General features: G+C 51.2%; 1 protein-coding gene across 1 annotated transcript in view; it reads left to right on the top strand.

Annotated features, from left to right (window-relative positions):
- TONSL (tonsoku like, DNA repair protein) overlaps positions 1-23,633 on the top strand; it is a 228,033-nt gene that overhangs the window by 37,700 nt on the left and 166,700 nt on the right. The window contains exons 6-7 of the mRNA XM_029587216.1: positions 3,766-3,911; positions 17,211-17,363. Coding sequence (XP_029443076.1) covers positions 3,766-3,911; positions 17,211-17,363 — 299 coding nt within the window. The remainder of the gene's footprint in view (positions 1-3,765; positions 3,912-17,210; positions 17,364-23,633) is intronic.

Here is a 23,633-nt window from a genome sequence, read left to right on the forward strand (position 1 = left end):
TTCACGTCTGAGGGATCTCTTGCCAACTTGCTGTCTGAAGAATATCCTCCTGAACCGTCGGCTCCATCAGAATCCTCCGATTCCGCCGCCAAATCGGTACACTGGCTTCTCAGCCCCAGCATGCGAAGGATACTCCCCAGCATGCGAAGGATACACTCAGACCACATTTTGGGGTCCAACCTCCTAACCTTCACCTGTCCCAGACCACTCTGATGGTCGGAGCGCTTCCTCCCTGCAGTCTTACTAGCTAGGAAGGCCTTAGGCAGGAGAAGCACAAAATCTTTTGTAAAACCTTCTGGGTCATCTAACCCATCCTCCAGGGAGTCTTTAGGGCCATCTGAGTCCCCCTGATCGATTTCTGGTCTCAGCACAGCAGAGGACAACGGAGGTGGAGATTGCCCCCCCTCATGACGCTAGCGCTTATTGACAAAATGGCCACCGTTTCTCTACTTTCCACGCGGTCCGTGTGGCTTGCCCCTGATAACCGGGTTACTCTCTAGCCCATTGCTGCTCTCTCAGCCTCCCCAGAACTGCCCTCACCTCTGGAGATACAACGGCCACAGAGCCCCACCGAAGTTAGCTGCCGCCGTGTCTCTCCGCAGGAGTAGTAGCTCCTGCCGCTTTTGTGTCAGTGCACGCGGCAGTAACTCGTGGCATGGCACAATCTGCTTCTCCTGCTGTTGCGCCGACTCTGGACTTACCCGGCTGTGGAGTCATCAAAGCTTAGCTCAAATCTCAGGCAGCAGTTTCCCTGTCTTCCCCGCTCTGGTCAATGTTGGTTCCTGTCCTTTTTTTTTTTTTTTTTTTTTTTTTTTTTAAATAAACTTTAATTCCAAAGACAAAGATAAAGTGAGATACTTTCCTGAGCTGATTCTCTGAAGCTGCTGCTGGGTAGGAAGGGCTCCATGGAGTAACGAGGTACCTGGACCACCAGCTTTCTGAGCTCCACCATGAAATCCACAAACGAGATTCTCAAGGGTGACCAACCCTCTACTCACCTGACTCAACAGGAGAGGATGGCGCTACCAGGCATCTCACAAAGTAAAGTCCTGATGTCAGTTCCTTTATTTTGTTTTAATTCTCCAGACTGCAGGTTTTACACTTTTACGATCTGGAGACAGAAATGCTGAGAGATTGCAGGTGGCACAGTCAGTGAAACTTTTTTTTTTCTCTATCTCCATCTGCTGGCATGGAGGCAACACCCAGGAGTCTGGACTGATCTGAACAGGAATATACAAATATTCATTAAAACAGACATACAAATTCAGCATTTAGAAAGATGCTAAAAGCCTTTTTGTTTGCACAAGCCTATAATCTGTAAGCCAAAGATTGTTGCTCTGAATGAAGTATTGACTAATCTATTAAGTTTCTTTGTGTTTTTATTAATTTGAATTGTGAATGTTTTTTGTGAATCGCCTGGGATTGTTGATAGGCAATAAGTAAATTTATATTGTAAAAGCCTCCTCTCCTATCGGTCTAGCATTGTGGTAGATAGTGACAAGGAAAACTAACTAAAGCAGCTGGTGATGGATGATGCTGAAAGATGGTTTCAAAGCCCCTTCCCCCACAATTCCAAATACACCCCTTTACTTCACACCCTCCATACACATTACCCTCCACATTCCCACACACACCCCCCCTGACTTCCTATACACTCTGTCCCCTGTCAGCCACACACAAACGAAAAACAAACCCTCTCCTGACTTACAGGCACCTCACGCTTGCACACAGCACCACTCCACGTGTCCCTCCCACACATTCACCCCAGCCCATCACTTGCACTTGACTCCCACCCCATACATGCCACACAATCCTCTACACTCACACCACGCTCAGACACACCGTACCACATCTCTTTTTAAAAATTGGTGTTCCCTGTACGTACCAGGATCAGTCCAGACTGCTGGGTTGTGTCTCCCTTCCAGCAGGTGGAGTCAGCACTCTGGGGATATATGCCATCTGGTCCAGGTGATTTGGTACTCTTTAGTTTGTCAGTTTGCCTTATTACATCCTCCGGTTGCACTGAGATTTGATTCAGTTCTGCTGAATCATCACCTTTGAATATCCTTTCTGGCATGGGTCTCTCTCGCTTACCTCTTCCTTAGTGAATGCTGAAGCAAAGAATTAATTTAGTTTCTCTGCTATGGCTTTGTCATCCCTAAGTGCCCCTTTTATCCCTTTGATCCCTTGACTTCCTTGTAGGCTTTCTACTTTGAATATACTGAAAAAGTTATGAGTTTTTGCTTCCACGGCAAGCTTCTTTTCAAATTCTTTCTTTGCCTTCTTTATCAATACATTGCTGCTAACTTGCCAGTGCTTATGCTGTTTCTTGTTTTATTCATTTGCATTCTCTTTCCATTTCTTGAAAGATGTTCTTTTAGCCATTATAGCCTTGTTTAGCCTTCCTTTCACCTCTTCTAATGTGTGGAATACATCTGGTCTGGGCTTCCAAGATGGTATTTTTAAACGACATCCATGCCTGATGTAAACTCTTAAACTTTGCAGTTGGCTCCTTTCAGTTTTTTTCCTAACCATTTTCCTCATTTTAACATAGTCACCTTTATGAAAGTTAAATACCGTTGAAGTAGATTTTTTGTGCCTGTCCTCCAGTTATTAAGTGAAATTTGATCATGTTGTGAGCACTTTTGCCAATGGCTCCACCACAGTTCTCTCGCATCAAATCATGGGTCCCACTAAGGACCAGGTCTAAAATAGTTTCCCCTCTTGTTGGGTTCCTGTACCAGCTGCTCCATGAAGCAGTCATTTATTTCATCTAGGAACTTTATCTCTCTAACATGTCCTGAATGAGACATTCACCCAGTCAATACTGGGGTAATTAAAATCTCCCATTATTACTGTACTGCTGATTTTGTTAGCTCCCCTAATTTCTTTTAACATTTCATTCTGTCTGTTCATTCTGGCCATGTGGATGGTAATATACCCCCACTACTATTTTATTCCCCTTTTCACTTGGAATTTCTATCCATAAAGATTCAGCATTGCATTTTGTTTCCTGAAGAACTTTTATCCTGTTTGACTTGATGCTCTCTTTTGCAATTTACAGTGTGCTCCGTCTTTTCATTTTGATATAATTTGTGCCCTGGTATCACAGTGTCCCTCTGGTTAGCCTCCTTCCACCGGGTCTCCGAGACACTAATTATATCTTCCTCTTTATCCGGTGCTATTCGCTCTAACTCACCCATCTTATTTATTTATTTTTAACTTCTGCATTTTCTATCTGGGGGGGTTTGTGGATGAGATGATGGTGCAGGGAAGAGGGTTTTAGGTATGTTAGGAACTAGCTGAAATAAATGACTGCTTCATGGAGCAGCTGGTACGGGAACCAACAAGAGGGGAAACTATTTTAGACTTGGCCCTTAGTGGGACTAGGTTAATCCCAAAGTGGAGAAGATGCCTTTAAGCAAAGAGCAGACAGAGCAGAAGGATTCCAGATTACCCCGTCAACTGATGAAAAGGTTGTTAATAAAAATAAAAAACATACTTTGAAATGTCGGTATACAAATGCTAGAAGTCTAAGAAGTCAGATGGGAGAGTTAGAGTGAATAGCACTGGATGAAGAGGTCCTCCCTTCCTTAAATCTGTGTTGGAGAGCATTCCTGAAGCCCTGCCTCTGAATGGCTGCTGCATGTGGTTTCCTGGCTGAATATCCCAGGACTAAGAGCTGAGGAGGGGACCGGCAGGGCGGGATTCCTTGCTGATTTTAAGCTGCTTGTGACTCTGACGCTGTGTGTCTCTCTCTGGCAGCTATTAAAGGGTGCAGTTTGGAAGAGGCCTTGGTGGAGTTAGCAGATGGAGACCTGCAGAAAACTGTGACCCTGTCTGAGCAGCTGGGAGACCTCTTGTGTAAAGTGAGCTGCTACGGCAAGGCTCTTGAGGCCTATAAGATGCAGGTAATTTTACAGCACGGGAAGGTGAGGAAAGAGATTTGCGATGGACCTCGGACAGGATCACATTGAATCTTCTGACAGAGTAATGGACTTCATGGGGACTCCTCTAATCCTTCTGTGCCCTGCACTACCCATCACCCCCTGCGTAATTCCTCCTCTTACATCCTTTGCCTGTTTGCAGCACTCTACCCACTTCTCTTCCTGCAGGCCCTCCTGCCCTGCTCTCACCTCTCCCTACATCTCCTCCTGACCCCAGCACTCCACCCTCACCTTATTCCTCCGCCCTTCCCACCTTATGCCTCTCTCCTCATCTCTTTCTGTGACCTCTCCTGTACCCTGCCCTCTACCCTCCCCACCTTATGCCTCTCTCCTCATCTCTTCCTGTGACCTCTCCTGTACCCTGCCCTCTATCCTCCCCACCTTATGCCTCTCTCCTCATCTCTTCCTATGACCTCTCCTGTACCCTGCCCTCTCTCCTCCCCACCTTATGTCTCTCTCCTCATCTCTTCCTGTGACCTCTCCTGTACCCTGCCCTCTATCCTCCCCACCTTATGTCTCTCTCCTCATCTCTTCCTGTGACCTCTCCTGTACCCTGCCCTCTATCCTCCCCACCTTATGCCTCTCTCCTCATCTCTTTCTGTGACCTCTCCTGTACCCTGCCCTCTATCCTCCCCACCTTATGCCTCTCTCCTCATCTCTTCCTGTGACCTCTCCTGTACCCTGCCCTCTATCCTCCCCACCTTATGCCTCTCTCCTCATCTCTTCCTGTGACCTCTCCTGTACCCTGCCCTCTATCCTCCCCACCTTATGCCTCTCTCCTCATCTCTTCCTGTGACCTCTCCTGTACCCTGCCCTCTCTCCTCATCTCTTTCTGTGACCTCTCCTGTACCCTGCCCTCTATCCTCCCCACCTTATGCCTCTCTCCTCATCTCTTCCTGCGACCTCTCCTGTACCCTGCCCTCTATCCTCCCCACCTTATGCCTCTCTCCTCATCTCGTCCTGCGACCTCTCCTGTCCCCTGCCCTCTATCCTCACCACCTTATGCCTCTCTCCTCATCTCTTCCTGTGACCTCTCCTGTACCCTGCCCTCTATCCTCCCCACCTTATGCCTCTCTCCTCATCTCGTCCTGTGACCTCTCCTGTACCCTGCCCTCTATCCTCCCCACCTTATGCCTCTCTCCTCATCTCTTCCTGCGACCTCTCCTGTACCCTGCCCTCTATCCTCCCCACCTTATGCCTCTCTCCTCATCTCTTCCTGCGACCTCTCCTGTACCCTGCCCTCTATCCTCCCCACCTTATGTCTCTCTCCTCATCTCTTCCTGTGACCTCTCCTGTACCCTGCCTTCTATCCTCCCCACCTTATGCCTCTCTCCTCATCTCTTCCTGTACCCTGCCCTCTATCCTCCCCACCTTATGCCTCTCTCCTCATCTCTTCCTGTGACCTCTCCTGTACCCTGCCCTCTATCCTCCCCACCTTATGCCTCTCCTCATCTCTTCCTGTGACCTCTCCTGTACCCTGCCCTCTATCCTCCCCACCTTATGCCTCTCCTCATCTCTTCCTGTGACCTCTCCTGTACCCTGCCCTCTATCCTCCCCACCTTATGTCTCTCTCCTCATCTCTTCCTGTGACTCTCCTGTACCCTGCCCTCTATCCTCCCCACCTTATGCCTCTCTTCTCATCTCTTCCTGTGACCTCTCCTGTACCCTGCCCTCTATCCTCCCCACCTTATGCCTCTCTCCACATCTCTTCCTGTGACCTCTCCTGTACCCTGCCCTCTATCCTCCCCACCTTATGCCTCTCTTCTCATCTCTTCCTGTGACCTCTCCTGTACCCTGCCCTCTCTCCTCCCCACCTTATGCCTCTCTCCACATCTCTTCCTGTGACCTCTCCTGTACCCTGCTCTCTATCCTCCCCACCTTATGCCTCTCTCCTCATCTCTTCCTGTACCCTGCCCTCTATCCTCCCCACCTTATGCCTCTCTCCTCATCTCTTCCTGTACCCTGCCCTCTATCCTCCCCACCTTATGCCTCTCTCCACATCTCTTCCTGCGACCTCTCCTGTCCCCTGCCCTCTATCCTCCCCACCTTATGTCTCTCTCCTCATCTCTTCCTATGACCTCTCCTGTACCCTGCCCTCTATCCTCCCCACCTTATGTCTCTCTCCTCATCTCTTCCTGTGACCTCTCCTGTACCCTGCCCTCTATCCTCCCCACCTTATGCCTCTCTCCTCATCTCTTCCTGCGACCTCTCCTGTACCCTGCCCTCTATCCTCCCCACCTTATGCCTCTCTCCTCATCTCTTCCTGCGACCTCTCCTGTACCCTGCCCTCTATCCTCCCCACCTTATGCCTCTCTCCTCATCTCTTCTTGTACCCTGCCCTCTATCCTCCCCACCTTATGCCTCTCTCCTCATCTCTTCCTGTGACCTCTTCTTGTACCCTGCCCTCTATCCTCCCCACCTTATGCCTCTCTCCTCATCTCTTCCTGTACCCTGCCCTCTATCCTCCCCACCTTATGCCTCTCTCCTCATCTCTTCCTATGACCTCTCCTGTTTCCCGCATTTCATCTTATACTTCTTCCATGCTTCTGTAGAGTTGGGAATATTCGGAGGACTGGAGATGGGTTCCTGTTCATTAAAGTGGAAGTGAGGAGGAGGCTGGGAACTGCAGGCCAGTTAGTTGGACTTGGGCTCGCTTCTAAAACAGAAGGTTCCTGTTCATACCCCCAGATCAGTCCAGACTGGAGGGTTTTGCATCCCTGCAAGCAGATGGAGGCAGAGAACAAAAACTTTGAGGCACTGCTACTGAGATTGCCTCCTGCAGTCCCTCAGTATTTCTCTGTCTCCAGCAGAGGGTAGAGGTGCAAACCTGCAGTCTGTATAAAAGAAAAAACCCCACAAAAAACAATTTGAAAGAGAGCGGTGCTCTGTGAGGTGTTAGGTACCTTTGTGGACCATCCCTCAGGTGGAGCCGGGCGAGCGGGGGGCTGGCTATTCCTGTCTGGTTTCAGCCCGCTGCTTCCAGAGGCCCTGACAGCCAGGGGACTGGCTCCTTCATTGTCTCTGAGGTCTCCTCCATCACACCATCATCCAGCTTTCAGGGAAGTACTTTATTTCTTGCCTAGTGAGTTTTAGTTAGGTTTGGGGGAGAAAAACCAAACAGGAGCTTTGGTCTGGGCGGCACGTCTGCGGGGGTGCTTGTGGTCAGCGGGAGCTGTCGGCGCAAAAATGCGTGAGGGAGAGGTACCTTTTTCTGACCGCCGGAGGATCCGGGGTGCTTCCAGGAAAGTGTCTCAAGCTGTATTTTGCCATGCTCTCGTCAGGCCTTTGCCACCCCGCGGCTCGGAGTGCAGACCACATGCGTGACCTATGATGGCGCGCCTGCTGCTTTTCTTCTCATGGTCAGTGGTGCTGAAGTAGCACAAGGCAGCCTGCGGGGCTTGTGGTCTGGACAGCTGAATGAAGTTTCCCTAGGCTCCCAACTGTGCCTCGGGGAGAGAGGGAGCCTCTACTGAAGCGGCAAAAGGGCCATCAGTGCTTCGGGACCCACGGCAGAGGTCCCAGGGGATCTGGAAGGTGCAGCCTTGGCATTGGAAACTCGCGTTCAGCTTCCAGATAGCCCAGGGATTCTCCACCTTCTTTCTCCCCTGGGGCTGTGTATAGCGGTGGACCATATCAGGGGAGGAGAGTCTGGTGGGAGTGTACATGACGATGTTTCCGAAGATCCTGAGGAGTGCTCTATGCATAAGGCCTTTCTGGCAAGAAAGGAAGCAGGGGGGAAGCTGCCCAGGGAGCGGCAGCCATGATGTCCTCCCAAGAGATCAAAGGGTGGTCTCGTCAGAAGGGGCTGGGGGCTTGCTCAGGCTCCTGGGTCTTGGACGTGCTGCGGGAACTGAGGGGCGATCTGAGGGATTGGGACTACTTGGATGATCTGCAGGAAGATCCGGCAAATGGTTCTAGAGGGGGCGATCCCATTGGTGCAAATCCCGATGTGTACCTGGATGCTGATCCGGATACGAACAAGGAAGACCCTGATTCGGATGAGATGCCAGTGGCAGAGGGAGATGACCCGAGGGTCATCCATTTGTTTAGGAAGGAAGAGTTGCGGTCCCTTATTCCACAGGTTTTGGAGGAGTTAGGGGTCAAGATTGCTCAGGAGGAATCGGATAATGAGGGGGTGAATCCGGTCCTGGATGGACTGCTGGGTCCTCCTCGGGCTTTTCCATTTCCTAAATAGATACAAAAATTGGTGAATCGGGAATGGGATTTCCCAGAGGCAGGCCTTAAGGTTGGCAAGGGTGATGGAGAAGCTAAGCCCTTTGATGGAAGAAACCTTGGACCTGTTGAGACTTTCGAAGGTGGATGTGGCAGTTTCTGCCGTGACCAGGTAAACCACAATTCCAGGGGCGGGGTCAGCTGCCCAGAAAGATCATAAACTGGAGATGCAATTAAAACAGATGCTTGAGGCTTTTGCCTTCGGTCTCTGGATGGTGATCTGAGGCAGGGGGCCTGTTTATACTGGGTGCAGAAGGGCTCAGGAACAGAGTTCTGCAACAACTAACTCCTCCATGCAATCGGCGCGCTTGGAAGTTGGGGCGGCTTACGTGGTGGACGCGCTATGTGATTGGGTCCGGACGTCAGCCAGAAGCATGGTCTTGCCAGTGGTGGCCTGCAGGCTTGTGTGGCTGCAGAACTGGTCGGCGAACGTGTGGTCCAAGTCCCAGCTATATAATCTCCCTTTTTAGAAGGAAACTACTATTTGGGGAGGATCTGGACCAGTTAATGAAAAGTTTGGGGGAGTAGAAAGGGAATAGGTTGCCTGAGGATAAAAAAAGTGACCAGAAATTTCCCTTCCCGTTCCCGGACTGGGTTGTGGTGACCACAGACGCCAGCCTCACGGTTTGGGGGGGGGTGGTCTGCCAGGGGCACATGCTGGTCTATCAATCGCCTAGAGACCAGGGTAGATCGCAGGGTGCTGGAGGCATTCCTACCTTGGATCAAGAGTCGGTGGTGAGAATCTTCTCTGACAATGTGACGTTCCCTGTACGTACCAGGATCAGTCCAGACTGCTGGGTTATGCCTCCCTTCCAGCAGATGGAGTCAGAGAGAAAACTGAAAAGCACCCCCCTGAAAACCCGGAGTGCCACCTGTGATCCCTCAGTATTTCTCTGACTCCAGCAGATGAGAGACATACCCTGCGGTCCTGGTCTCGGTTTTCCCTGGGGCTCTGCCCCATCAGGTTTGAACACCTAAAAAATAAAAATAAAATTAAAAAAATTATATATAAGCAATAATACAGCTTCAGAGCCTTTGACTGGATCATTTAAAAAAAACAAAACAGGGAAAAAGCAATTTTCTGACTTCTTTCTCTCGTCTATTTTGCTGAAGCAGCCAGCCACAGGCAGGCAAGGCAGGGCATTGTCCTGTCTCTACTTCCCGGCGTGTTTTTAAGTCTGGCCCGGTGAGAAGAGGGGGAGGATTTACCGGTGGGCCGGTCACTCTCCCACTCCATCAGAGACGCTTTCATTCCTCTGATTTCCCCCCCCCCCCCCCAACGCCGTTCTCCGTGGGCTGAGTTTCTTTAAAAAAAAACAAAAAACATATCTCACAGAATTTTACTTTTTTCTTCGCTTGCGATTTCCTTCCTCAGCCGTGCCTGCCAGCAGTCTCCCGGGCCTCCGGAGGGGGGTGGACCTTCCACCCGGTTGCAAACCATGCCAAGGGGGACAGCGTGCAGCTCCTGTGGAGAGCCGGGGCTCCGGCTCTCCCGCGAAGGCCTCTGCTCTCGGTGTCTCCCCGGGGGCAAGGGGCCTTCGCAGCGCGGCGATTCAGGACGGGGGGGGGGGGGGCAGCCATTTTGCAACGCAGACAATCGTGAGGAGCACACGAGGGTAGAGGGGCAGAGGCCTAGCTCGCTCCCGATTAGCGCGGGAGAGGCGGCCATTTTGTCTGCCTCAGACGGGACGATGATGGCTCGGAGGAGGGAGAGGATCTCCCTCTTCCGCTGTCCCTGCCGCACAGACCGCGCGGTTTACCGGCCGAACCAGCTCCTCCTCGGGGGGTCCTTAAAGCGACGGCAACCTTTTTCTTCAAAATTTATATTGTTGCTGCATAAAGCTTATCTGGAGGCGGAGACTGAGTGGGATGCCCAGTCTCCCATCCCAGCAAAGATCCCGAGGGACTCGGCGGGTAGGTTGCCTGATCTGGTGGACCCGGGTTGTCTGGATCCTTTCAACCTTGCTATGGACGATAAGGGAGACATCACCCAGGTGGAGGGTGGCGACCCACAGGTCCTACGTCTGTTCCATAGGGAAGAACTGGACCATTTGATTTTGCAGGAGCTGGAACTCCCCCCTGTCTCAGGAATCGTCAGAATTATCTACGGGGGATGCAGCTTTAGCGGGGCTCCGCGCCCCACCACAGACGTTCCCCTTTCATCCGAAGCTTACACAGACTGTGTCCCGGGAGTGGGAGACCCCGGAGGCCTCTTTGAGGGTTACCAGAGCCATGGAAAAATTATTCCCACTCCCTGTTGAGTCGCTTGACCTCCTTAATGTTCCAAAAGTGGACTCCGCAGTCACGGCCATAGCCAAGCCCACTCCGGCGCTTAAAGACCTACAGGATAGAAAGTTGGAAGTGTTGCTTAAGCGTATATTTGAAGTATCCGCCTTAGGGATATGGGCCGCTGTATGCAGTAGCCTGATGCAGCGGGCTTTGCTTCGATGGGTTCAGCAAATGTTGACGGCCCAAGACCTTCCCTCTGGGGAGGCTGAGCAGGCGGAAGAAAAAGAAGAGAGCTCTCCGGTTCCTTGCAGGGTGGTGTTAGGTCCTGGTGGGGCCATCCCCCCTGGTTTGAGGCGGACGAGCGGGGGTTTGGTGACCCTTGATGGCACCTTGCTCATATTCTGTGGGGGGTGTATATGTGGTGCTCCAGATCCCTCATATTCCATGAGGCAGAGTTGGTTCCGCAGGCCTCCTGAGGAGGGACGTATTGAATTTCTGTTCCTCTCTCTTCCGGGGCTGGTTACAGCAGGGGAATTGTGCCGGTCACTCGGGGCCTTGATGGCTGCTGCAGAGCTGGTCGCCTGGGGGTTTCCTGAGGTGGCGATTATAGCGGATGTGCTGCTCGGGCTGCTTGGCAATGGTGCGAAGCAGGCAGTGTCGTTCGTGTGCACGCTCGCGGTTGCGCCTCAATTCAGACGGTTTTTACTCTGTGTGCGTTCCTGGTGGGCATTTCGGGGGAGCCCAGCGCTCGACCAATAGGTAAACAAGCCTAGTGGATGACAGGAGTCTAGCGCTGAGGCTTTTCCTGTCGGCATGGGAATAGCGGCCATTCTCAATTCCCTAGCAGTGTCGGTGGAAGGGGCAGGGGAATCCCCTCCTCAGCTATTGCTAGCTGCTCTTTATCCTGTGGAGGTGCAGAGAGGCCCTTGTACTGAGGCGGAGTCTCTAGTTCTGGTAGAGGTCTTCTGCTGGTCTTAATTTGCTTATGCGCAAAGCTTGTTTAGCTGAACAGGCAGCGGGGGGGGGATGTTGGCTGTCAGCCCCGGTCTCCAGGGATTCTCAGCTGATCAAGAGGCTTGAGCTGTTGAGAAGCTCTTCAGGCCTTCGGTGATTTCCAGTGCTGAATATTGAATGGATCCACACTGAAGATGCAGGCAGGCTTTGCCTAGCCGTGTGGTAAGCTGCAGTGGCAGTTCTTTTCCTGCTTGTGTAGGTATGTTTGCGCATTCTCACCGCACAGCAGTTACATGCACAGGGATCTGTTTGCATAAGGCTGTGACCTAGATTTGAACATGCATTTGCGCAGGTACTTGTGCATGTACAACCGTGACCTAGTCTTGAGCATGTGTTTATGCATGTGTACACCTGGGTGGTGGTAGTGTGTGCACAGGAGGCTGCCTAGAGCCGAAGCTCAGGAGAGCTAGGTGCCGGGGACAAACAGTATCAAATGCCTTGCTATCTGTGAAGCTTGCTGTCTGAAAGCAATTCAGTCCTCACTCCCTCTCCATCTGTATCAGTGCTGTTTGGATGCTCAAAACAATTTTACTACTACAGTTTTTGCCCATGTTGGGACATCTCCTCGGCCTATGGAGTCTCTGGAGGGGGTAGTGGAGTTAGAGGCGATGCAGCGGTCGGTTCTCCTCCTCCCTTGTTCCCGATGGCAGAAGCTTCCCAGAGAGAGAGGTTGGAGAAAGCAAGGTTGGGCCTATGGGCTCTGGTATAGATCCAGCCTCCTCCTCCTGGGTGGAATGTTTCCAGGGCCTGCAGACCTTTCTGCAAGGGTGTCCAACGAAGGTGAAGCAACGTATTACGTAGGAGCCCTACGTAATACGTTGCTTGGGCTCCCATTTGTAGGAGCCCTACGTAATACGTGCTTGGGCTCCCATTTGTCCGTCATGGCGGGCAAACACCACAGGGAGACTGTCACTAGTAACATTCAAGGGGATATGGATTATGAGATATCGGAGGATTCCGATGGGGAATTGGCTTTTTCACCTCTAGAAAAGGGAGAAATTGCATAGGATTGAGAACCGCTTCGGACTGTGCCAGATTTTTTCCTTTTTCACAGTTTAGCTCAAACCCTAAACACGCTCAGCATGGCCAGAGTCTGTTGCCTCAGACCCTAAACACGCCCTGTGTGGCTGATGGTCAATTTAAGTTAAACATCCTGTTTCTTTCCCCCCCTGTGTCCAATTCAAGAATTAATTGGCCTTCAGCGGAATTCCCCGGAGGCAAGTTTTACAAAGGGGGAGAACCAATTTTCCTATATTCCATCTATTTTGTGATTCTGGGGGGGGGGGAGGAAGGGACGTTTTGGCCGATATAGGATTTAAAGAATGTAAATGTGGCTCTCAAGGTTCCTTGTTTCTGCATAGAAATTCTGAGGTCCCTCTTAGCGGCGGTATGCAAGGGGACAGTTCTTGGCATCTCTCGACTTGACAGAGGCGTATCTGCATATAGGGGCGGATTTTAAAAGGCGCGCGAATAGCCTACTTTTGTTTGCGCTCCAGGCGCAAACAAAAGTACGCTGGATTTTAGTAGATACGCGCGGAGCCGCGCGTATCTGCTAGAAACCTGGATCGGCGCGCGCAAGGCTATGGATTTTGTATAGCCGGCGCGCGCCAAGCCGCGCAGCCTACCCCCGTTCCCTCCAAGGCCGCTCCGAAATCGGAGCGGCCTCGGAGGGAACTTTCCTTTGCCCTCCCCTCACCTTCCCCTACCTAACCCACCCGCCCGGCCCTATCTAAACCCCCCCCTTACCTTTGTCGGGGGATTTACGCCTCCCGGAGGGAGGCGTAAATCCCCGCGCGCCAGCGGGCCTCCTGCGCGCCGGGCCGCGACCTGGGGGCGGGTACGGAGGGCGTGGCCACGCCCCCGAAACGCCGCAACGACCGGGCCCGCCCCCGACACGCCCCCCTCGGAGAACCCCGGGACTTATGCGAGTCCCGGGGCTCTGCGCGCGCCGGGAGGCCTATGTAAAATAGGCTTCCCGGCGCGCAGGGCCCTGCTCGCGTAAATCCGCCCGGTTTTGGGCGGATTTACGCGAGCAGGGCTCTGAAAATCCGCCCCATAGACATCAGGCCAGAGTACCAGAGATTCCTGAGGTTCATGGTCCTAGGGGAACATTCTCAGTTTCGAGCCCTTCCCCCTTCGGCTGGCAAAAGCTCAGTGTACTTTCGCCAAGATGATGGTATTGATAGCAGCTGCATTGTAAAAGGAGGTTGTGTTGGTGCATCCGTGTTTGGACGACTGCCTCATTCGTGGGAAGTCAGAGGACCTCTGTCGACAATCAGTACAAAAGTACCATTGCGCTTGAAGTCTCCAAGAAGGGTGGTGAACCTAGCAAAGATCCATTTAGTCCCCTCTCAAACTCTAGAGTGTTTGAGAGCTCAGTTCGACATGCTGGCAGAGGGAGTGTTTCTCATGGAGAGAGATTTCTGAAATAGTCAGATTCGTCATCTGCTAAAGCTTTTGGTGCCCAGGGCTGGGACTATTTACAGGTCCTGGGTTCTATGGCATCGACATTGGAATTAATGCTTTGGGTGTTTGCACATATGCGGCCTCTGCAGGGGACGCTGCTCTCCCGCTGGCATCCATCATTGGAAGAGTTTCATCTTCCTCTTCCATTAGAGGGGGAAGCCAAGGGCAGTCTTTCATGGTGGCTTACTCGCACCAATTTCGAGCTTGGTGCAGAATTGGAGATTCCAAATTGGGTAATAGTCACCATGGATGCAAGCCTTTCCATATGGAGGGCAGTGTGTCAAGATCAGTCGGCACAGGGCCAGTGGTTGAAACAGGAGGCTTCATGGTTTATCAATTGGTTATTGACGAGAGCAGTGCGCATCACATTGCTTACATATCTGCCATGGTTATGCAGCCATCCAGAATGGATGATATCAGACAATGCAATGAGTGGCCTACATCAACCGTCAAGGTGGAACTAAGAGTAAGACTATGGCTCAGGAGGCCTGGAAGTTGATTCTCTGAGCAGAGCAGTACTTGGAGTGGCTGGCGGCATCTCACATTGCCAGGGTTCAGGCAGATTTTCTCAGTCTGAGAAAGTTAGACCCTGGGGAATGGGAGCTATCTGAGGCAGTGATGTCTCATTCACAGAAGATGGGGGTATCCTCTTATGGACTTAATGGCGAAGAAAGAGAACAATGAACGTGTCGTGGTTTTTCAGCCACCAATGATGCCCTGGTTCTGCCATGTGGACTCGAGGGATTTTTGTCTTCCCTCCCGTGGCCTCTGCTGGACAAGGGATTACAGTGGATAGAGAAACATCTGGGCAAAGTGATCCTGCTAGCTTCAGAGTAGCCACATTGACTATGGTTCCCAGGTCTGATCTACATGGCTATAGACAGTCTGCTGAAATTCAGACATCAGTCGACTCTTCTCCACCAGGGCCCAATAATTTCGGGTCAGGCAGCTCACATATGTCTCGCGGCTTTGCTTCTGAGAGAGACTACTGAGACGGAGGGGATATTCTGCAGCAGTTATTTCCACCTTATTGCAGACTAGGCGACCTTCTTCTACATCCTTTGTGTATGTGAGAATTTGGAGGGTCTTCAAGTCCTGGTCTGCTGTTGACAGAGTGCAGCCTCAGCCTGTTCAGGCTATGGTGTCACATATTTTGGCTTTTCTACAGAAAGATTGCTGAGAGTTTTGATAGCGACATTGGGTTGATTCCAGGGTAAGGTGCAAGGGTATCCTCTCTCCACACATCTGGATGTATATGGTTTCTTCAGAGAGCTAAGAACTTGTGTCCTCAGGTGTGGAATTTTTGTCCGTCTTGGAATCTGAATCTAGTCCTTAGAGGATTGGGTGAGGCTCGGTTTGAACCACTAAAAAGGGCTATGTTTAAGGACTTGACTCTAAAACTGGTTTTCTTGGTGACTATTTGTTCAGCCAGGATAATTTTACAGCTCCAGGCGCTGTCATGTCGAGATCCCTTCCTACAGATGTCTGATTTGGGAGTATCTTTATGCATGGTGCCTTCTTTTCTGCCTAAGGTAGTCTCAGCGTTCCATCTTAGTCAGCCAATTGAACTTCTAGTTTTTTGAATTTGGATTTCTCTACACCTCTTGTAGGGGAGCTTAGGTTCTTAGATGGAGGCATGCATTATTGAAGTATCTAAAGGTCAGTAATGATTGGAGTGGGCCAAAGAAGGGAGGTGAGATTTCTAAGGCTACAATTGCATTGTGGTAGAAGGAAGCGATAGTTGACTTACATTTCTAAAGGGTGTCGGGAGGGGGTAGGGGCGCACTCGACACATTCTAAGGTGATCTTCTAGGTGGAGTCACATCAGGTGTCTCCACATGAAATTTGCTGGGCGGCTACTGGGAAGTTGTTGCCCCCTTTTGCCTGTATGTCGGGGCTCCGTCTTCCATGTGCTTTAGTGAGAGTGTTCTATGAGCGGAACTGTCCAGGTCCCACCCGAGTTAAGGGGAGCTCTGGTACATCCTAGGAGTCTGGACTGATCCGGGTACATACAGGGAAAAGAAAATTGGTTCTTACCTGCTAAGTTTTGTTCCTGTAGTACCACAGATCAGTCCAGAGACCTGCCCATTTACTGGGGGGAGTCTGCCGTTCGTACTGTTGCTTTGTATATAATACAGAGTTGTTGGAGGTTTTCATTGCTGATTGCTTATGTTAAATTTGATAAATAAGTTTTCCATTGACTTTTTGGGCAACTTCACCTTCTTCCGGCTTGGACGGGAGTGAGTTTGCTTAGAAGTTTGCTTACAAATTTTGTTATTGCTGTCATCTTGGCTTGGGTCAGGTCAGTATTGAGGGACTGCAGGTAGCACACTGGGTTATGTACAGTGTCAGTGAAACTTTCTCTGTCTCCATCTGCTGGCAGGGAGGCAGAACCCAGGAGTCTGGATTGATTTGTGGTGGTAGAGGGACGAAAATTTGCAGTATAGAAAAATTGTGGTTCTTACCTGCTGTTTGTGGAATGCAATGGATTGCAAGTTCTGAGACAGCGTGGTTTTACCAGAGGTAGATCTTGTCAGTCCGAATCTGTTCTATTTCTTTAGATCTGCTGTTCTGGGGAGTGGGGAGAGGGAAGCAGATCCTGGGTCTCTAGAGCTACCATTCCTGGGACAGGACCTCGGAGAGGAGTTGGGGGCATAGATTCCGGGTCTCTCGAGCTGCTGTGGGGAGAGGGGAAGCAGCTCTCGGCTCTCCAGGGCGGTCATTCTGCTGATGGGCCTGGGATGGGGGGAGGGGTTGTGGAAGCAGATCCTGGGGATGAGCCCTCAATGGGAGATGATTTGCTGTAGAATTTGTATATTCCCAGCAGAATGGGAGGACAAGCCATGTGACTGGAAATGATTCTTTTTCCTTTTTTTCCTTTCCTTTTTTCTCTTGACCCTTCTGTTCTTTCACCCTTCTCTTCTCACCTCCTCCGCCTCCTTCCTTTCTCCTTTCCTTCATCCTATTCTCTCGTTTCCTTTTCCCTGTTTCTCTCCATTGTCATTTCTTCTCGGTCACCATCTACTTTATTTCTTCCCTCTACTTTCACCATGTCTTTCCAATCTTCCTCCTTGATGCTCTGCGCCCATCTCTTCTCTCCTATTTTCCTTCCTGTCCTCCTCTCTCCTTCTGTGGTCTCTCCCTATTCTCTCCTTTGTCTCGTCACGTGGTTTCTCAATCTCTTTCCCCCTATCCTGTATCCCTACTTCTCCATTTCTCTCTCCTCCCTCTCATCATGTGGACTCTCTTCATCTCTCCTCATGCTCACTTCTCCCCCCCCTTTCATCTCTTCTCTCCTCTCTCTTTCTCTTCCTCCCGCAGCTGAGAAGTGCGGAAGCTCTGAGGAGGCCAGAGCCGGAGCTGGCCGTCATTCACGTGTCGTTGGCTGCTACTTATGGAGACCTGAAGGAGCACCAAAAGGCAGTGAGCCATTACCAGGCAGAGCTGGAGCTTCGTAGAGGCAACCCAACAGAGGTGAGGAGAGAGAGAGCGCGCCACAGGGCGGCATGCAGAGCCACGCACACGTGGAGCTCCGTAGGGCAGTACCTGGAGACGGACACACGGGGTGGGGGGGGCTTCACAAGGCAACAAGCTGGAGATGAGACGTGCAGTAAAAGGCATGCACGGTGCCCCGTTGGGCACCCCCACTGGAGCCGAGCAGCTGGATAGAGAACCGTGCACGCAGAGCTCCGTGGGGTGCCCTGCGGGGAGGTGAGGAGACATGCAAACACGTGCAGAAGTGGGCGTACTCGCCCACGGACCTCTTCAAGTGCCGTTAGCTGGCGCTGAGACATGCAGAAGTGCACACAGCCCCCTGCAATGACAGCTTGCTGGGTGTGAGAAGGCTTGTTCATAAACCTTTCACGGAGAAGGTACTGCTTATTGTGAAAGGTTGTGCAAGTTTTTCTCATGTTGGTGAACTTGGCAAAAGCTGCCTTGTGCATACATTTTGTGGTAAATGGCTATTCCTGTTCATACCCCCCAGATCAGTCCAGACAAGTGGGTTTTGCATCCCTGCCAACAGATGGAGGCAGAGAACAAAACGTTGAGGCACTGCTACATAACCGAGGGTGCCACCTGCAGTCCCTCAGTATTTCTCTGTCTCCAGCATGTGGTAGAGGTGCAAACCCGCAGTCTGGAATTTCAGATTAAAAAAAAAAGAGAGAAGTAAAGAAGAATTTTAAGGAGCATATTCTCCCCGAGGTGTTAGATTCCTTCGTGGGCCATGCCTCGGATAGAGCGGGGCAGGTGGGCAGGTTGGTGATCCCTGTTCTGACTCGGCCCTTGTTTCCCGAGGGGAGAGAAAGCCAGAGGTCCTGCTTCCCTGGCTCCCTCTGAGCCCTTCTCACCCTTAGCCAGCAGCCAACGTCATCCAGAAGCAGGGAAGAATTCTTTATTTTACTTACTTTGGGTTTTTTTTTAATGGAACTGTCTCTTTAAGTTTAGTTGAGAGCTGGACGGCAGGGCTGCTTGTGAACTGGGAGGCCAGGCGCGGGGGTGAGCAGGAGGGCGAGGCACTTCGGCACTGTCAGAGGCTTAGGCGCTGGCTGGAGCTTTCCCACGGTCGCAGTGTGCTGCGTTGCTGCTGACTGCGGCAGGAGGCCATCTTTGCGGCGCGGGAGACAAGCGGCTGCTGCTGACTGTGGTAGCATGGCGCCACCCGCTGAGCGTAGGAAATTGTGTCGGGGCTGCGGCAGACAGTGGTCGCGACTTAATGCATCCTCCTTATGTCTAGACTGCGCCTCTGGAGGTGAGGGGAACTACACGGGGAGTCACTTGGGGTGGTTACTGCACCCCGATCCTCCGGTCCCGTGCAGGAGGCCCTGGGGGGGGGGGGGGGGATGGTGGTCAGGGGAGGCGGCAGCCATTTCATCTGTACATGGCAGAAGGCAGTTTTCTGCAAGGGAACCAGGGGACTCCCACCCTCTGCTTTCTCCAGTGGAAGACAGGGGGAGGAGGAGACTGGATGGGGAATCCAGTGCTGTGGAGGAATTCTCGGCGGACTTTATCCTTCTCCATAAATAATATTCCTGTTCATACCCCAGATCAGTCCAGACAGGTGGGTTTTGCATCCCTACCAGCAGATTGAGGCAGACATAAAAACTTTGAGGCCCTGCTACGTAACCGAGAGTGCCACCTGCAGTCCCTCAGTATTTCTCTGTCTGCAGCAGAGGGTAGAGGTGCAAACCTGCAGTTAAGATGAAAGAAAGAAAGAAAGGACAGAAGAAGAGAAGTTAGACGCTCCCTGAGGTTTAGGTTCCTTCGTGGGCCATCCCTCAGGCTGAGCGGGGCGGTTTGGTAATCCCTGATCAGCTTTAGGCCGCAGCAGATCCAGGGTCCTGGTTCCCTCTTATCCCCTGAAGGCTCTTTCCCAGAGGTGATAGCAGCAGCAGGGAAGTATTCTTTTTTCACTCTAATTTCTTCCTTTGTTGTGGCTGCTGGTGTTTGTTGGTTTTTTTTTTTAATAAAGAAAGTGTTGCATTTTCCCTGTACGTACCCAGATCAGTCCAGACTCCTGGGTTTTGCCTCCCTTCCAGCAGATGGGGACAGAGACAATTTTACAGGCACTGCCTCTTAACCCGGTGGGCCACCTGTGGCTCCTTAGTATTTCTCTATCTCCAGCAGATGGAGGAGGTGCAAAACCTGCAGTTCTGTACCTAAGGAAAAAAAAGATGATAGAGGAAAAGAAAAAGGATTGTATTGGAGGTATTTGCTCCATGGAGGTTGGCAGGTCCTGATGAGACCATCCCTCCTGGTTTAAGAGGAGGACGAGCAGGCGTTGGGGATCTTTGAGTACTCGCTGATCCATGCCGGGGATGAAAGCTGGTGGTCTAGTTCCCTTGCCCTCAGGAGTCTGGGGAGAAGCCTCTGCCAGCCTTCAAATAAGCTTGCTGTCTGTCTATTTGTTTTGTAAAGTTAAAAAAAAAAAAAAAAAAAAAGATACGGAAAAAGAAGTCAGGGAGCGTGGTTTTTCTTGATGTTTGTGCCATTGGTGGCAGAAAGGCCCCGGTCAGGCAGCAAACTCCTGTTGCGGCTCCCAGCATGTTCTCCTATTCTGGCGTCTGCCGCGTGGTCGGAGTCGGGCAGGCCATGCTGTGTGCCTGCCGATGCGCCGTTTGTGCAGAGAGTGCTGCATTCCTCTCTCGAGCCGGCTGCTGTCACCAATGACTCTCCAGTGGGGGAGGGCACGTCGGGAGGTGGGAGCTGCAGCAGCATCTTCATCGCAGTGCGGGTTTGGAGGCCGTTGATCCCTTCCCACTGGGCACGGGAACAGCAGCCATTTTGCATTCCTTTGCGGCAAAGGCACAGAATGCAGCAAGGGATCTCCCGCCTGTACTTTCTCCGACTGATTTCTCCATGGAGGAGGCCCGGGGGGCTCGTGGGGGCCAGTCAGGGGGAGGAACAAAATCCTCTGGAAGAGGATTTGGAGGGTTCCACCCCTTTTTTTGCTGGAATTTGTTTTGTTGATGCACAAAGCCTTTTTGGCCTGCCAGGCTGCGGAATGGCCCATTCCTAAGCGGAGGATGGCTGAACTCCTCTCCCCAGAAAGAAGTCCAGATTTTTGGGGGCCTCGGGGGGGGGGGGGGGGGGGCACTAACATTTGGAAAGTCCTTGGTCCTTCTGGGTCAAGGGCCATCGAGGAGGGTTCCTCGGAGGAGTCTAACTGGGGCTTGCCATCTGGGGATGGTTCTCCTGATGCTGATCCTTCTCGCTTGCCGCAGGATCTGGAGGAGGACGCGGGAAAAATCCCGACGATGGAAGGCGATGATCCCAAGGTGGTTCACATGTTTCAAAGGGAGGAACAGTTGGATCCCAGAGAATGGGATCTATCTGAGGAAGCAATGACCTTCATTTCTCGCAGATGGGACATGCCTCATATAGCATGTCCCATCCCTTTTGTCCTTCTGACTGATAGTTCTCTTGTAAATATTTTGTAAATTAGTTCCCACTTTTGTTAATGTTTCCTGTCTCTCTGTTACTCTGTTAACTTTAATTATAGTTACCGTTCCTTGTAAAGGCCCTGCCTATTTGTTTTGAATTAATTGTAAATCGATACGATGTGCAAATAGTTGTCGGTATATAAAATATGTTAAATAAAAAAATGTTAAATATGGATCTAATGGCAACCCAGATGGCTTGGTGGCTATGGTGAGACAATTTGGGCCCTGGGATGACCTTGGAGGTACCAAGTTGGATAGTAGTCACAACCGATTCCAGCCTCTCCAGTTGGGGGGCTGTGTGTCAGGCTCAAGTGGCGCAGGGACACTGGTCTCTGGAGGAGACGTCATGATCTATCAACAGTCTAGAGATGAGAGTTGGTGTGTCTGGCGTTGCAAGCCTTCCTGCCTCTAGTTCGAGGCAGACCAGTGAGGATTTTGTCAGACAGTGCAACGATGGTGGCTTACATCAACCGGCATGGTGGTCCCAAGAGTCTGGCGGAGGCCCAGGAGTTAGTCCAATGGGCAGAGCGCCATCTGGAGATCCTGGCAGCTTCCCACATAGCGGGGTTGGACAACGTGCAGGCAGATTTCCTCAGTCGACAATAGTTGGATCCCAGGGAGTGGGAGTTGTCAGAGGAAACCGTGCTTCTGATTTGTCGCAGGCGGGGGGAGTCCCTCACACGAATCTCATGGCAATGCTGAAGAATGCCAAGTCTTCACTGTTCTTCAGCCGAAGGAGGGAGCATGGGGCAGAAGGAGTCGATGCCTTAGTCTTCCCGTGGTCACAAGGAATTCTCCTGTATGTTTTCCCACCGTGGCCGCAAGATCTTGCGAAGAACAGAGATTGATCTGGGCCAGGTAGTTCTGGTGGCAGCGGCATGGCCACCCTGGCCATGATTTGCAGGTTTAGTCAATCTCACAGTGGACGGCCTGCTACATCTGGCTCATCTCCCCAACCTGCTTCTCCAAGGTTCCATAGTTTTGGGTCAGGCGGATTGCTTCTCTCTCGTGGCTTGGCTTTTGAGAGGAGGCGCCTTAGAGAAAAGGGGTATCTGGAGGATGATGATACCACTTTGTTACAAGCAAGGAGCAACGCCAAGGCAGCAAGTTTCTTCAGCCGCAGATGATAGGTAGCAACTGAGAGCATAGATGCTTGGGTGCTTTCATGGCCGACAAGTATCCTGCTATTCGTGTTCCCTCCTTGACGGTTAATAGATCGAGTGTTTAGGCCAGGTGGTACTTGTGGTGCTGGAGAAGCTGTCGTCCATAGTTCATGAATCTGGTTCAATGTGCAATTGACGGGTCCCTGAGATTGGCTCAGTTGCAGGGGCTGTTAAGGCGAGATCCTATTTTCTTGGATCAGGAGGATCACTTTTGTCTCATGACTTGACTTTTGAGAGCAGGTGTTTATGACAAAAAGGATACTCTGAGCCTGTGATTTTCAAGGGCTTAATTTACAATTCCTTGTGGGTTCAGGTGGCAACCTTGGGGGTCTCTCAGAAGTTTACTCCAGGGAGAAGGTCGTTGGCCTCACATCGGTTGTTGAGGTTTTTGAAGGGGGTTGAGCATCTGTAGCCACTGGTGCATAGATTGGGTCCGACGAGGAGTTTAAACTTTGGCCTTTTAGGTACTTTGTGGTCCTCCATTTTGAGCCATTGAGGAAGGCATCGTTAAAGAACCTCACGCCGAAGGTGGTATTTTTGGTGGCGATTTGTTCATTCAGAAGGATCTCGGAGCTGCAGGCTTTGTCCTGTAGAGAGCCATTTCTGAAGATTTCAGACGAGGGGGTATCCTTGCGCAAGGCTCCCTCCTTCCTGTCTAAGGTGGTATCTTCGTTTCACCTGAATCGAACACTGGAGTTCCTGCCTTGCTGAATTGGTCTGCTGAGACAGCAGAGGCAAATGTCACAAACAGTTTTTGGCGGTCGGATCATTTGTTTGTATTGTTTGGAGGTGCCAGAAATGGATACAAGGCCTCCAAGGGCATGACAGTGTGTTGTCTGAAGGAAGCTATTGTTTTGGCCTACCTTTTGTAATGGGAGAAGAATTCCAGAAGGGTTGCATGCGCACTCTACTAGAGGAAGTGCCAAGGCGGATCATTATTTCAGCAGACGGCTTATAACTCTTTCAGGGTGCAGCTGGCAGCCTTAGGTTATCTTTGAGGTAAGCTGCAAGGGAGACATTTGGCTTCTCATCCGGACGTTGTGCGTTGTTTGAAAGGGGCAAAACACTTGCGCCCGCCAGTCCAGAGGATGTGTCGGTCGTGGAACCTTAATCTGGTTCTTAGGGTTCTTTATGGCCCTACTTTTGAAGCTCTAAGCAGAGTATTTTTGAAAGATCGTATCCTGAAGACAGTTTTCTTGGTGGCCATTTGTTTGGCTAGGCACACTTCGGAGCTTCAAGCCTTGTAGAGACCCTTTCCTACGTATTTCTGATGACATGGTATCGTTGCATACAGTTCCTTCCTTTTTACCGAAGGTCACTGCCTCATTTCATATCAACCAAACAGTGGAGCTTCCGGTCTTTCTGCTACATCACATGCGAAGGAGTTCACTTATAGGATTTTAAGCGGGTTCTGTTGGGTTATCTTAAAGTGACGAATGCCTTTCGGAGATCAGATCATCTATTCATCCTGTTTGGCGGAGTGAGGAAGGGATATAAGTTTTTTCTAAAAGCACGATTGCACGATGATTGAAGGAAGCAATAGGTTCAGCTTATCTTTGTAAGGGTCAACTCATTCTACGCATTCTACTAGGGTGCAGGCAACCTCCTGGGCGGAGTGTCAGTTGGTATTGCCGCAGGAG

Source organism: Rhinatrema bivittatum, chromosome 2 (genome assembly GCF_901001135.1).
Source record: "Rhinatrema bivittatum chromosome 2, aRhiBiv1.1, whole genome shotgun sequence".
Classification (NCBI taxonomy): Eukaryota; Metazoa; Chordata; class Amphibia; order Gymnophiona; family Rhinatrematidae; genus Rhinatrema; species Rhinatrema bivittatum.